Source organism: Tubulanus polymorphus, chromosome 3 (genome assembly GCF_964204645.1).
Source record: "Tubulanus polymorphus chromosome 3, tnTubPoly1.2, whole genome shotgun sequence".
Lineage (NCBI taxonomy): Eukaryota > Metazoa > Nemertea > Palaeonemertea > Tubulaniformes > Tubulanidae > Tubulanus > Tubulanus polymorphus.
In genome coordinates, this window is record NC_134027.1 from 4664682 (window position 1) to 4680568 (window position 15887).

The 15887-nt window shown below is 38.7% G+C and overlaps 2 protein-coding genes across 3 annotated transcripts; one reads left to right on the forward strand and one right to left on the reverse strand.

Annotated features, from left to right (window-relative positions):
* Positions 1-7716: 7716 nt before the first annotated feature.
* On the reverse strand, positions 7717-9219 carry LOC141902295 (uncharacterized). The gene has a single exon (XM_074789956.1). The coding sequence runs from the start codon at positions 9191-9193 to the stop codon at positions 8231-8233; it is 963 nt and encodes a 320-aa protein (XP_074646057.1). The 5' UTR covers positions 9194-9219; the 3' UTR covers positions 7717-8230.
* Positions 9220-12439: 3220 nt separating this feature from the next.
* On the forward strand, positions 12440-15832 carry LOC141901762 (dol-P-Man:Man(7)GlcNAc(2)-PP-Dol alpha-1,6-mannosyltransferase-like). 2 transcript variants are annotated; one of them, XM_074789209.1, is made up of 10 exons: positions 12440-12598; positions 12744-12903; positions 13026-13158; positions 13256-13429; positions 13512-13706; positions 13878-13981; positions 14248-14474; positions 14576-14745; positions 14821-14896; positions 14998-15832. In XM_074789209.1, the coding sequence occupies exons 2-10, from the start codon at positions 12760-12762 to the stop codon at positions 15251-15253; spliced, it is 1479 nt and encodes a 492-aa protein (XP_074645310.1). In that variant the 5' UTR covers positions 12440-12598; positions 12744-12759; the 3' UTR covers positions 15254-15832. The 2 variants fall into 2 exon arrangements, with proteins under 2 accessions (XP_074645310.1, XP_074645311.1); XM_074789210.1 differs by lacking the exon at positions 12440-12598 and adding an exon at positions 12654-12720 and having other exon boundaries at positions 12806-12903.
* The last annotated feature ends 55 nt before the right edge of the window (positions 15833-15887 follow it).

The window sequence follows — 15887 nt, forward strand, 5'->3', positions numbered from 1 at the left end:
AAAAAATGATAACCTTTAGGTTTGTTGATAGAGCAATATAAATCCTGAATTTCTGGTGGCAAGGCATTATTCTCTATTTTGCTTGCTACAGTATCCCTAGAGGAAAAGAAAGAGCTTTCATCGCCGACACCTATTTGGAAATTCGGCTCTGAAATATTTTCCGTACACATAAAACGAGATATCGAAAACGTCGTGGTTTCCATGTGCTCGTTGAATAACGCGTATTTTATATTCAAAAAGAGATGAAGCCTCCACCTGTTCAAGTGACCAATTAAGTATCATCCTTTGATCTTTCTGTCTACCCAGATTTGACAATTCCCTTAAGTATAAATCATAAAGAAAACCGCGAAGGAGATAGTTTGGCGCCTTAATCGCCTACTGGTAAGAAAATTGAAGGGAGTCCACCTACATTGTGCTCTTACAATAGGATTTTGCCGCTAACCAAGTTTTCTCTAATTCATCGCTTAAAACACAAATACGCAACCAGATTTAATATCGCCGTGAAATAACAAGGAAAGGCTGAATCGAGTGGTCAGGCTTTGCGGTCAGAGTCGGTGGCTATTGAACGAGTACAATAGGACTTGCACCTCTGTAATTAGGAGCAAGGTGCAAAGAATTAAATGATGACCAAATTGCGTCATTTGAAGTTTATTGCACGAATTAACAGACAATAGTTTACACCCTACAATACGCTACCCGCCAACCTCACATCCTGTCCTCAGCTTGAGCCCCTATAGTTTAGGTATGAGGGTAATTTCACTTTACGCTACATTGCTGATCGTAAAAACCGCCGAAGGACGAGTTTTCTTCCTTTTAAGACATTGATATCTTACATATAGGCGGTATTATAACATAATATGTTCGCGCATGAAAGACTGGGGAGACTGGGCCAAAAACGACATTGCACCGACCTGACAGTGATGGAAGAAGCTGGTGTATTTAAATCAGTGACATTCTGCGAAATGATGGAGATAAAATTGCATTTGTATCTCTACCTCGTTTGCCGATTGTCCCGTCATTTGACATGATTCGATTTGAGACCCGGCGTGCACTTTGTAAATACAATCAAGGCGAATCACTTTTATTCAATTGTCCAAGTTACTGATATAAATGACTCAATTAAGGGGGCTACAGACGACAGGTTTTGTACAAACTGTCCAAATTGGATTTCCACCGGGCTCCGATTGAAACTTGTTTAGATCAAATCTTCTTCAAAGAGCTGTTCGCCTGCTGCCACTAGTGCCGCGAATAACGACCAGGTCACATTCAAGACGAGATAGTTTTATCTAATTTTCCAGTGCCACGTACTGTGGTCGAATCGTATTATTTCACCGTCAGTAGCTACATTCCGCCAGCCACCAAACACAGCTGGCCGATCATCGAATTACCAGTTGAAATAGACTTTACCGAAAACTCAAGAACAAGATATAGATACCAACACTACATTATCGCACGGTCTACGCAACGGACTAAATCTTTAGTTAGGTTTTGATATCTTTTGGATTTGACATAATAAAAGATTAACCGAGAGTCTATGATTCATGTGATGCAATGACCCATCTTTAACCCCTGTCACAAAACAGTGCAAAAGATTCTTCTTATTCTCAGAAACTACACCAGGAATTGTGATTGCATAAAAAGAATGCACACCGCCGTCTCAACCCGGCTATTGAATCTAGAAGTCGGTCATTTGACAACCTTACAATAACAATCTTACGAGAACTAAAACATTTTTATAACAAAGTCGCTTTTATTGCATTAAATAGAATTTTGACCGAATTTTGTAATTGACCATGACCTATTATGAGCAAATTCGCTAACCATAAATCGCTGAAGCATTCGGCTTTCATCGGAAAAATGATTCTAGAATGATAGAAGTCCCCTTCGGCCCTGGAATCTTTGAATAAATTTGTCACCTCGCAATGAAATTAATTTACACTTTACAAACTGAATTAGCCAAACGTTGTACATTTTATCGCAATCAGCCTCACATGCGAACGTAACGTGGTTTACAAGATTTCTCGTCGTTGTATCATATCTGAAACAACTATTTCGCCGTGATACAATCACTGGTGGGTCGATAACATTTACATAATCAAATGGTTTGTCAACGTTCTCCTAAATACCGCTCAGAAATGAAGCAATTTACATAATTATGATGTCGCAGTACGAAGGCATTAACAGGGATTTCTGCGGCGGCCGCAATCACGGCAAGTGTCATCCCGGCAAACGGTACAATTCTCGATTTGTTAGGATTCACGGAGATGGCTTTTCCGCGCGGTGTTGACAAAGTGAAATGTAAATAAGTGAAATCCTAGGGATTTAGCGGTAAGCTAGACCTGCTGAACGCCAAGAGGCTGCCATCACTGGCTGTATTTGTGAAGCTCAACCGACGATTTATGGCACTGATGAAAATGCTCGACCAAAATGACTGAGAGTAATAGCTACAGACGAATTCGTCAACTGCAATAGATAGGTTCACAAAGTGTCAAAGAATGTCTTCCGATTCCCCAATAGAATATATGAATATTGTTTAGGAATATTCGAATGAATGTATTTCAAAAGTTTCAAGGTATCATCAAGTATATGTCATAACACCATTCAGTCTCATCCCAAACGGGACTCGAACCTATACACCCCTGCGGAACATGTTCACATCACAAGACTTTTGAAGCCTGTTTAAAATTTGGATCACAATAACTTGCTCAAATTGCTCATTTTTGTAGCATTTTGAAACTCGGTCTTGTTTTTTTTGTGGGGATCGCTCGATTCGAGCAAATGAACACTTGGAAATTTGAAATGATCAACTGAAATCACCTGCCCAATCAGCCGAGCCCAATCGTGTGTTTAGATGAATGATATTCAAATATATCCCCGATGTTCCATTTGCGACAACAGTTTAACGTACGACCAGGCTACATCTGTCACCTTCCGAACGTCCATAAATGAATAGGATGTTCGCATGCCAGAACACCCTTATATACTCAAATATAATAAGCCTAATGCTGGAGGATGGGTGCATCGTATATTACCCACTGTCGGTGTATTGTTTGTTCTATATACCAGAATCCGGTCCTAAGCAGCTGAAATTTAAGCAATATCCAGCTCGTAAAATGACACGTTTTAATGAGGATCTATTGAAATCATTGGCCTACTCATATATACAATGATAAATGATGAGGGAATATGAGGCACACGTGTTCTGGTTCCAATGTGACACCTTTACGTGAACTCTTCCAAAACATTTTTTACCACATTATAGAGTCGATTAAGGTACCGTTAAAATGGTGTAATTTAGTATATCGGTTGCGAGAGAACTCTCGCTTGGTGAATGCCAGCGTAAGATGGCAATGGTTGTGGGTTTGTAAATAAGTAAACCCAGGAAGCACCTAATTTACGACCAAACGTTACTAGTTGCCTCGTGACGTCATACGAAGTGGAGTGTCGAAATGTATGTTATTCGTAAATACACGAATCTTAATGTCTGATACATGATATGAATTAAACTTTTTGAATCAATGGTCTAAACATAAAGCAGATTGCCACTGCCGTCGTGGATTCAGATGTCAAAAGGTTTGTTGTTGTGCAGCGGAGAGACAGCAAATCTGTGACGTTCGTTAATAATGACACGCTGATGTAATGGCGGTTTTACTTGATAGGGCCGTGAATGAGAACGCGGATCTGATATCGTGAATTATGGAAATCACAAATGAATTGTGTGTAATAGGATCGTCAGCAGTCTGCCTGTCGGATAAAGCATTCACCTGCGAGCCATCATCTATAATGATTTGTCACCTATCCCCAACATCTCCCCAGAACCCGCACTTATCACAAACAACGTCTTCACCTGCCGGGCTGTCCCATCCATCGTCCGGGTTGCAATATTTATCCGGATGTCGAACCTGTATTTCTCGGCGGGCTACGAAAACTGCAAGTGACATAAAACACACGAATAATGGCGTGTAAGAAAGAACCGTTCCAAATCTAATTTCTTCAGTCAGCTTGAAACGTCATTTGATTTATCTAAATCCGATTCTATAAAATTGCATATCTGAGTTGAACTGAAACAAGAAACTGAAGTTGGTCAGATGGTTTATATGCCTGCGTTGAATTACGTTTTTCATTCATTTCGGTGACGATGAAGAAACTAATCAGTCTCAGTGTTTAACTTCACTGTTTTATTCGAATTTTAATGGCGTCGTACCTGAATGCAGGATACGTGTACTCTCGCTCAGAGAAACTTCTCTTCCGGTTCCGGGCTGACGAGAAATTGCGAAGCCGTGTGTGTAAACCGGTGGCATTGTTTACCCTCGTGTCATCGTATTGTTTGAGTCGTGCGAGTCCTATCTCTCACATCTCGAGACGTCGCATCTTTTCGTTTCATTGTCACAACTAAAAGCCGGGCAGGTGAAAATTGAATGTGACGGAATGGCGACTATAGAAAAGTCGCGCGAACCAGATGCCATCGAACATATGGCGTTACTTCCTCAGATCATTGACCTCTGGTCAAACATGCTTATTATATCTACGCGATCTCCGCTGACCAGTAGATGTGCCCTATAGCATCTTTAGTTTATTGACAAAACAATAATGCACGTCTGTCTATTTAACAGAAGCTATTGTCAGTTTGGTAATCCGATCTACTTGTCATATATACAGGTGTAATCTGTGTCCTTTAAGCTGCTATTTCCTCTTATAAATTAGACCCTGTGGGCTACAGAAATTTCATTCCACGCTCATTATCATACTAGCTATACTTAATGTTCAGTCACCTTGATTTCCTGGATTAAGTCGTTTCGTATTAGAGTAAATGATTTGGCGCTAAAATTTGCCAATTGTCATTGGACTTAAATAAACAACGCATGCGATGTATCTTTCAACAGTATGTCACATCTGGCTGATAGTGACGTAACAGTGTCATGGCGTTACGATGAATGTTCCCTCTGCATCAACCATTGGTCCGTTTAAGAGTCCATATACTTTTTTGATGAATCCAGGAAATAATGCCCAGTCTTTCGAGTCAGATGCATTTTACATGTTAGATATCGAATATCGGCGAAATCATATTAGCTTGCATGTTTAGGATTCCTCATATCTTGTATATTTTAAATCCTAATACGAGTATCCTATTGCTCATTAGTAGCAGATCTCTTGTGAATGAGATATCACGTTAATCTAAACTGAATTGATAGTTCGTTCGCCTCAGTAATATTTACGTAACGCCGTTACGCTAGGCCAACGCCTGGTGACGTAATGCACGTGTGCGCGTAACGTTGGCCATCAGTGACCGTTGAAAGTTACAAATCAGAGCAGCATCTGGAAACCAGAACTTTAGTCCAGGGTGACCATACACACATGTTTACGGTGTCATCTTATGCCACTTTCAAGAACGAACGATATATCCTTCAGGCCGGCTTTTAAGTCTAGCGATCATTATAGAAAACATATTGATGCTTTTTTGTGCGTTGCTCAATGATTTTCTTAGAAACATATTCATCTATTAGGACGCAATTTTTGATGTCATTAATAATAATCATGACTGGTGTGATGTTTTCCTCTTTATAAAGTATATGATGATAAATGTGTCTGGTAGCCAGCTATAGGAAACTTGTTTCTTTGCTGTCTAGATATGAACGAAGATCTAACAACGCGAATAGGTTCTCATTTTAGGAAGTACATTCTGGGATGAGTCGAGTGAGACATATTTTAAGGGTGTGTAAAAAATCTATAGTTTTCTAAAATCACCACACGGAATTGTGGTACGCGTTAATTTTCGGCTGGTATTTCTCTCTGGCATTTTACCTCTGACATTTTACTTATGGTATTTTCATGATGATATTTTCCTATGTTAGATTCATGATGCGAATAACGAGGAAATTAATTCATTCCTCGTAATTGCGAATTTACAATAGGCTGTAACCTATAATTAACTATTTTAATCGCAGAAATTGAAATTTGCCGATTTATGTTAGTGACAGGTCCGGTGGTACTGCGGTTATTTCCTACTCGAAGGCAGGTGAAATTGAAACCCCGTCGTCATCTCATTAACTTCATTTATCCTACACCTACAGATAAGTAATTGGATCTATTTATGTCAGTACCTGTCTTTAGTTCGAGTTGCTTAAATTCCTGTATAGGTTTATACAAAGACCCAGAAACATATAAATGGGGAACCCAAAGTATTCGAATTCGTTCGTTCGTGTTCGATACAGCGAAGGAAATGATTTCTAATTTCGTATTTCCTTCATAGAAAGCAAACAAAATGAGGTAATTCGTTCTCGTTAGACTGCGCTGCACTGCAGCAGTACCGCAAGCCCCTTTCCGCGGTCGATGATGATTAAGATAAGACCGGACTAGGCATCAATTTGGTCCTTACAACTATGCCGATTAAGCTTTGGACTTGAGCCTGGTCGGTGAAACCTCGTACACCTTGCCCAGGCGCACCTTGCTCATTCGGCAAGTTAGTAACCAACCACCACGGGCTGAGATTTAAAAACAGCTACCACAGCTAAAACAGCTACCACGATCAATCTCCCATGACCATACCCCAATGTGAATGTCTTTTTCAGAAATGGAGCAATTTATATTCGGCAAAAAATTTTTTTTCTTTCAAATTATAGACTGATGATGTTTATATTTGAATCAGTCTGACCGCGTGAAACCTACGGACAATTGAGGGCGTGTACCGATGAAAAAATCAGCCAGATTGTATTATACTCGTGTGCTAAAAATATACCACCCATGCATAGCAAACTTTACAACCTTTGTACATACTTTTGGGAGTTTTTTTTAAACATTACAACGCATCGGTAGGTCATAAGTGATATGAGCCCGAAACTTGCCAGGAGGCTTTTTGTACTTTTCGAAACGCATCACTTGTCAAAAGTTTGTCGGAAGACGCTGCTATAGTTAGTTATATATTATTTTATTATAGTGCGGTTGAATAGACAGGTCTACAGGTATGCGGCATAGCGCGTGGTGCATTGTCAACCAGACAGATGCCATGAATGGAGCCATAATCCAGCTCACAATAACCGGAGTACATTTCATTTCCGGAACCCGCTTTTTCCGTCTTACATGTAGTTTATACGATAATAGCAAAAAATCCCGAGGTCATTATATTTCTATATCGAAAGGTCATTTTTTTTTCATTCAACGGCTCTGCATAATTTCTAATCAACGATTGGACGATTTCAAACGGACGAATTTATCGTTGAAATGATGGTGCAGACACATGCGCGCCAACGGTTCTAAATTGGCGGGAAACTATACACTCGGTCAACTGTCCAGTTCCTGCGGTATGCGTAATCGAATTTCGCCAACTCGACTCATTAGCATTGATGAAATCACCGTATTTCAAGGGGCTTGTCCTCGCAATTGATTGAATTTATAAATAATGTGATTATAGCTACTTAATCAAAAGGTTAGACCAGTGATAATGATTGAGTTAACTTCATCACTTATTCAGACTCCTCTCAATGCTCAAGTTCCTGCCGATGATATTTTGAATGTTGTAGAAATTGGACGTCCTCTCACTTTATCTTAGTCACTCATTTCCTCGACGGGTCCTGAAAGATTTTATCTGCTTGCGAAGAAAAAGATCTCCAAGATGGAAGGTTGTTGAATAAGAAAAAAAAAACACCGAGGTTTTGTGTTCATTTTAACCATATATTACAACTTTTATTATTGCAATTTTGATACGAGACTTATTCCAGATTTATAGAGACAAGAGATTATATACAGTTATAGCACCATTTAACATAAAACAGAACAAGTTTACAGACTTCAGTTGAATTCAATTGGTCATCGACATGGTTTTTTGATCCCTAGTGGTTTCATATATATCTATTATAAGTACATCGATATATTCACCAGAATACGATACACATAGACATAGTACGATATAAACTATACAAAAATACGATCGATTTCAGTATAACAAGTTAATGCATCAATGCGGAAATGTTCCGTTGTGGAATGCTATTTTTACACTGCAAAAAAAAGCAGATTTACTTTTTATACATACTGAAACTCTAATTCTTAGACCAATAAGCTTATTACATTTCATATATTCTTTCGCTAAGTATTCATGTATAAGCTATAACCCTAGATATTTAGTTCATCGAGGTCCATAAACGTTGGTTCTACTTTGAGACAATTTTTATGCACATGTGTTCATCGGTCACGTGGACTGAATGAGTTCCCGCGCGCGCGCACGTATGAACAGGTTTTACACGGATATCGTGTGCTGTGACATCTGCATGCCCGCGCAGCCACCGTCTTCGTGTTTCAACAAAAGAGACATTCGCGAGAATGTTTTACTGCAACTTTTACAGCTATACTTTTTAATGTCAGAATGTGTTTGTAAATGAGCGCGTAGGTTTGATCTGTCTGCGAACGCACGGCCGCAATGCGTGCACTGGAACGGTTTTTCGCCTGTGTGCGTGCGAATGTGTCCTTGTAACAACCACGGTCTACTGAACGCTTTTCCGCATAGCTTGCATTTACACGGTAAAGTGTGAGTCCGGATGTGCATTTTCAGCGCACCCAAAGATACGTAGGTCTTCTCGCAGTATTTGCAGTTGAATTGTTTTTTCACTTGTGACAAACAGTGGAATTGTTTGTGTTTCGAAAGTCCGCTGAATGTTGAATAACTTTTATTACACGCCTCGCATTGGTATCGCGGAGCGTCTCCTTCTCTTTTGCGTTTTTTATCGTTCGTTTTTAAATCAGCGGTCAAAGATTCGACGCTGAACGGTAGTTTGCTAACGTCCTGGTCTGTGCGCGTAGCTTGTTTCGGCGGTGAGATACGAGTCATCGCCTGTTCGGTTAAACGAGGGTCCATATGATGATGGAACATGTGCTCAGGCGGCGGCGACAACTGCGGTGGTGAACGAGACATCGGTATCATCGGCGGTGGGGGTAGATACCCGTTCGGATAAGCGGGGAACGGATGAGGAGGGTAGCCGTGCCCAGATGGCGGTGATAGTCGCATTCTTTCTTGTATCGCGTGCATCTGTAACTGCTGTTGTAAGCGCAGGTTCAAAGCCATATACGGGTTAGTCAGATTAGCCGGCCAAAAGTGAGGATCGTGTAGTGGCGAGATCGGCTCCGGTGTCAATGGTTCGTATTGTTTGGTCGTTGGACAAATCTGTGGTTTTTCGAAGAATACAGGTTCTGGTCTGGCCAACATCGGCACCCTTACAACGTGTTGATCAATTTGATGACGTACTTTGTTTTCTGTAAAGACAAAAATAAAGGAAATTTAAGAACACGATATTTAGATGCAGAAACAATTCTCCGTCTCAGCTCCAGGGGCCAATTATGGCATTTCAAGTGTAGTAATGTATCTCGCTCGAGTAATTAACAATGCTACGACAAATTGTTTAATCGCCATAAAACCAATCACTTCACCGTCGCAAACAATAAGACACTTATTGTCAGCATATGATATGAAATCGCTGTGGGGCATTCGCACCCGATACAGTAGAACTTATTGCACCTGTTTTAATCAGGCAATTACCGATAATTTGTAAGATTAGCATTAATTACTGATTTCCTGATTCTAACGAGGATATTCTCTACTGGAGATGAAATCATTTACGTAGAATAATTCGCAAAATTACGATCGGTTTTCACCAAAAAATACCGAGCCTAGCACACGATATCTATAACACGCAAGCGCGCTCTTCTAATTTCGTGTTCGACAAATATCTCATTGACGCTTGCCAAAAGATTTTTCATTCAACCGGATATCCATCCCCTCAATTTTATTGAAGGCGATATACGAGTTTTTTTTCTTTTGAATCGGAAATACTGCGGGTCACGATGCAGGCGCTCTATTGTTCCGGGCGCATCTTTGAGGTACGCGAAAATAATACGCCATAAGTATCTGTCATATATTAATACAATAATCATGTAAGGCGTGCTTTTTATTATCTGGTAAACACCACGATGCATGAGACGATCATAGTTAACACGCGTATCAATTTCCCTTTTTTCAATTCGTTTAAGAGCCAAAAGATAAAGCTAGTATATTGATATTATTTTGTTTGATACAATAATGTTCACCTCTATTTCATCTATGATAATCATGTCTACGTTTAACTCAAAATATATAGATATTCCCCAAAAATAATTTCGCACCGAATATTTCGCGCTGGTCTCGGTGTTTTAAGTTCTTAAATTTTATATCAAAAAGGTTGCTCGACTTACCGGCAAGTACTTGTTGAGCGTGCGATTCCATCTTAATTTCAGTTGGCCGATGATGAATCGGTTCGACTTTGATGGGTTCTGGTCGAGTTATGACGGTACGTGCAGATTCGTTCTCTTTGCCGAGATCAATGTTCATACTTTGCTGAACTTGTTCCGCTATAACGACGTGTTCTTCGCCGCTGCTGTTGCTGCCGACTAAAATTGTCTCGACTTCTCCCTCTTTCTTCAAAAGTTTTTTCTTGATTAGAAACGATCGTGGCATCTTGCGTATATATCAGATAAAGTTCTAAAATCCTGGTTGAGTAACCAATAATATTCTCTGCGAGCTGAATGTCCGACTTAAAGTCGAAATAACATTTGAGTTGATAGTATTCCAATTTTCACGTGTTGATCGAAGTTGCTTCTATGACATTCCAGTAAACTGTGGCATACCTTTGCACTTCCAAGTGTTTTATCTGCACATTTCAATAGCCTCGTGTCAGGTGTAAGCGTCAAAGGGAAGCGCGTGTGGTTTAACCAATCAGCTCGCAGATGGCTACCGCTGTTATTCCATCGACCAATGATGAGTCGATGGCGTCGCTAGATGAAATCCCGCCTCTATCTTTTCATCATCAACATGACGGGAACAGGTGTCGAGTGCATCCCAAAACAGAGGTCCATCGAATCCACCGAAACCATCCACCGCGTATGGAAAATAATGTGCGATACTTTGAAATCATTCGCAGAAATCTTAAAAAGTAAATTTCTTATTCGTAATTTATGAATGGCTCAACATTGAACCGTCTTCGCTATGACAATCATTGTTGGATGACTTGATCTTATAAATTTCATATTCACGTTTTGAGATCCTCTAAAGATTCAAATTTTGATTCCCGTAATACTTATTATCATAAAAATGATTCGGTTCCGGCAGATGAAATGCTTTAGAAAACATAAGTCTTTAAATATCGCATTTAAATATGTGACACTTTCATTGGAACTATCGTCTTTTCTTGATCAATTGTGCAGGTGATAATTGCTTTCCGGATTTTGGTAATCATCATTAGAGACGCGGATTATATGCAATTTTTGCATCAACCCATTCACAATTTCATCTTGACAAACTATACCATAGACTATAGAAGAGGAAGTCTCCTACGGTCTGAGATTAGACCTAGCACACCTTGCAAAAGTATCTAACACAAGAGCATATTCGACTGAAACAATCGTATATTCGGTAAATAAAACCAGAATCATAAAGAAAGAAAGTGTGACGAATGATGTAGCAGAAATTCAGTCAGCCTTAATTATGTTATCAAATATTCGTATTTTTCTAATTGAATCAAATCATCAAACTACAATGACCAGTGTGTGGAGTTATCAGACTTCAATCTGATTACCCCAAGGTATACTAATGCATACATTTGCTAGTAAGGTTGGATGGCGACCGGCGCCTCAAATATGTGACGCCATTCCACCTGATGATGGCTGTTAGTCAAAACGTCAGCCGAAACGTTGTGGTTTCATTATAATAAATTTGATCGTATAAATTTAAATTCGAAGTGTGGGATTTCTGCATTTATGTGACGCCATCTATCCGTGTATTCGGGAAATAAATCACTCGCTACGCACTACCCGATACAAAAGCGCGGCTGCGTACCGGTTGCGTTTTCCTACCAGGAAAGCAACGGGACCCCGAGTTCAGAATCGAAAGTTCCAGCGGCGAGACTGAAGCAGCGGCAATAATTTACCGAATGATGCTTTTGTTTCATTGAATAACATGTTTATGACGAAATTGGAGGAAGCCTAAATTCATCGCGGGAACGTGCGCGTGAGTCACGGGCACTCGATTTTTGTAGGGGTGGGGGGTCCAAGGAAGTAACGGGGAACCATAATGATATGTTACTGTAAGGACGATTGCAAGCTGAAAGTGAACAATTGTTTTCTTTCTTATAAAAAGATAGAAATAAATTTAATTGATGTAACATTATGGGATTCGAATCCGTACGGCAATCTATGTGAAGAAAGGTACGACGCGTAGTCAGAAATAACGTTAACCCATCATCCATTCCTGCACGAGCCAATCACAGAACGTGAATATAGTTCCCGCCACAAACAAACCAATCAGATTACTTAAGTTTGGGCGTGGTCGATTCGTTGATTGGTTTATTCATGATGGCGCGAAAACAAAATCACCTTTTACCTATAACCGCGCGATACACATTTCGATGTGGAGCAACCAGGAAGTGATTATTTTTGCCATTTTATGATTTTTCATGTTTTCTAACTAATTATATATGTTTTCTCACAATTATAAAAACCGGAATGACTGATCTATAAATGTGTCGCTTTTCTTAAGTCCACTGTCATAATAATTACGAAGGATTGGGGATAAGATAAACCGGTATGTTTTATTTATTTCATTTGATTCTCCATCATGGACACTACACTACAGTCTACACCTTAACAGTTACACAGACATTACCTGATTACAGCTCGGCCCTAAAAAAAGATATCGTTAGATAGGTATTCATGATTTATTATTACAGGTGACTTTTCTCCAACATGGGAATAACTGGCTTATTGAAACTGTATTTAATTCTGGTGTCAGGCATACATATTTGGATATGTCCTTTCACGAAGGTTGAAGAAAGCTTCAATATGCAGGCCATACATGATATACTGTTTCATGGGGCTGATTTGGATAAGGTGAGTTCTGTGTATCGATGATTGAACCTTTTGTTTGTATTTATGTTGCAGCAAATAGTGAAGCCTTAAAATATTTATAGACTAGGCCTACTTGAAAATATTTATTTATTTATTTCTTTCAGTACGACCATCATGATTTTCCCGGTGTTGTGCCCAGGACGTTTATTGGATCTTTATTCATCTCGGGCTGCTCTTTTCCCTTTGTTCAGTTCGCAAAGTTTATTGGATTGACAAAGTTTGACTGTCAATATCTGGGTAAGAATTCGATTAATATAATTTCACTCACATTTTGATGCTTTTATACTTAATATTCAACAAATAGTAGAAATATTTTTTTTTGTTTTTTTTTCAGTTCGCGGAGTTTTGGCATCATTGGTTCTATTTGGTGTATTTCGTTTACATCGAAGTGTATGCAAGAATTTTTCAGCTAGTGTTGGAAAGTGGTTTCTCGTTATTACTGCGCATCAGTTTCACTTCATGTTTTACCTCTCAAGGCCGTTGCCGAACATCTTCGCTCTGATTCTTGGTAAAGTACCATCATTAAACTCCATTCTAAAGTCACGTCTTTCTACTAATATGACGTTATATTTCCATCATCGTTATTGCAGTTTTACTTGCTTTTGATTGGTGGCTTCAGTACAAACATGGTTTATTTATATGGAGTTCAGCATTTGCGATAGTGATTTTCCGTTCAGAACTGTGTATATTGATGGGATTGATTTTACTGATGGAACTTGTTACATGTAGGCTTTCATTCACTAAAGCCATACTTCACGCCATTCCAGCTGGTGTCATTGCTCTGGGTATGTACAAATACATGTAAACTATTTCTTATTTGGTATAGTTTTCTCAGTTTGGAAATGCAATCGAAATCTCTGAAATATCTTCCTGATACACAAACTTTGAAGTTTATTCATTAGACTGATTTGATTGAAAGTTTTTACGGTTTCTGATATTGGTCCTTTTATTTCCAGCATTTACTATCCTGGTTGATTCCTGGTTCTGGAAGCGTTGGCTGTGGCCAGAGGGAGAAGTCCTGTATTACAACGTGATTTTAAACAAAAGCTCAGACTGGGGTGTATCCTTTTACAAAAATAATTAATTCTTTCCAAAAAGCTGCTGCAGAAATAACTACTTTGAAAAATCACTTCCAATTTAGTGATTCGGAAAATTGATAATCTGAATGCATTTAAACAAAAAGTCTGAAACATCGGCTTTTCCATAAACGGATGCTGTACAAATTTACGGATTATCATAATTATTATTGTTATTATCATAATGATTATTATTATAAATATTACTACAAATCCTCATAGTGAAGTGAATGCTTAACATAATGACCAGACATTGCCATTCCTTTGGTACTTCTATTCAGCTATACCTAGAGCTCTGATTTTTAGTTCATTCCTGGTTCCTGTTGGCGCTTACTTAGATTCCCGATGTCGACAGTTAATCACACCTTCCATCGGATTTGTCTTACTTTATTCGTTTCTGCCTCACAAAGAACTTAGATTCATCGTGTATGTCTTCCCCATATTGAATGTAGCAGTGGCCAGTGCCTGCACTCGACTGTAAGTTCAGAATTTTCATTTGATATCGGTAAAAAATAAGTCACGTTATACGAGATGCTGGATCATTTCTCATACTTGTCATGATTATTCTTATTTTACAGGTACCTTAATCGACGCAAGTCATTAATTCATTCGTTGATGGCACTGGGATCTTGTTCTCATGTCATTTTCAACTCGTTTGCTGTAGGAATCTTTATTTTTGTATCTCACTATAACTACCCGGGCGGAGAGGCACTTGTACGCTTACAAAAACTTGAACCTACTGATCTACGTAAGAGTCCAATCAGAAATAACCTTTCCATTCATTTGGTCTTCATTTCTTTCATTGTTTGTTTATCTATTTTAGGTGTCAATGTTCACATAGACAATTTTGCAGCTCAGACCGGAATAACAAGATTTACTCAATACAATCAAAACTGGATGTAAGTAGTGATTGATTCACCTTAAAACGTTCTTTAGTCAAATAAAACCACATGAGATATTTATTTTTCCATTTCATGTTCTTCATCTAATATGATTACAGTTTTGATAAGACTGAAGGTTTGAAACCAGGAGGAGCGGACATGATGAAATTTACACATCTCATTGTTGGAATTACAAGTTCCAATGGACATAAAGAACTTCAGCCATATAGAATAACGCATAAAGTTCTCGGAACTGTAAACGCATTTCACAAAATTCAACCCATTTGGAATGGAAGTACTTTCGGAGTGATGCCTTTTAAAGTGTTGTTGCAGTCTAAAGTCTATATATTGAAGAAGAAAATTAAAACTGTTTAAGTCGATTGTTCATCAAGAGATATTGAAATGAAATGAGCTCTATGATGAAAGAGAGCAGATATGTACTTGTTATATTTTACATCGATGTTATCATTTTGAATAACCATAACCTCTAGTCATATTTTGAGCTCAATAGTATTTGTTTAATGTTGTTTATACCCGTCTTCCTTCACTGGTTCTCTTCCAAGTTCATCTTCAACATTGAGTCTTCAATTTGTGGTGTGAAACTGGTCTCTTGATAGACTTCATTGATTAATTAATTGAATTAGATCTCTGTAAGTATGTAACCTAATGATTACATGTATTAATGTTGTCCAAATCATGTATTCACTCATTATATCATCTATAGCTGTGGTCTGAATATTTGGCCATGCTTTACCCTATGGTCCAAATTCCCATTGTGCGAGATATTATCCCAAATGAATAGCACTATATGTAGTCGTTGTTAGTTTTATATTGTAATCTGGTACAACGATTTATACAGCATAGTTACATTGTCAGTAATTCTTGAAGTAAATAAACGTAAGTAGAAATTGATAGTCAGTATTGATTCTCTGTTCTAAGCTTCTCGAAAGGAATTCGATGGTAGGAGATGATCTAATTATGATGTTCGTCTCCGATTCGGGAATTGTAA

Excerpts from the sequence above, each read along its gene's own strand:
- LOC141902295 (XM_074789956.1), bottom strand. The coding sequence starts at position 9,193 with ATGTTGGCCAGACCAGAACCTGTATTCTTCGAAAAACCACAGATTTGT.
- LOC141901762 (XM_074789209.1), top strand. The coding sequence starts at position 12,760 with ATGGGAATAACTGGCTTATTGAAACTGTATTTAATTCTGGTGTCAGGC. Across the intron at positions 13,707-13,877 it reads AGCTGGTGTCATTGCTCTGG|CATTTACTATCCTGGTTGAT; the intron begins GTATGTACAAAT and ends TTTTATTTCCAG. Across the intron at positions 14,746-14,820 it reads ACTTGAACCTACTGATCTAC|GTGTCAATGTTCACATAGAC; the intron begins GTAAGAGTCCAA and ends TATCTATTTTAG.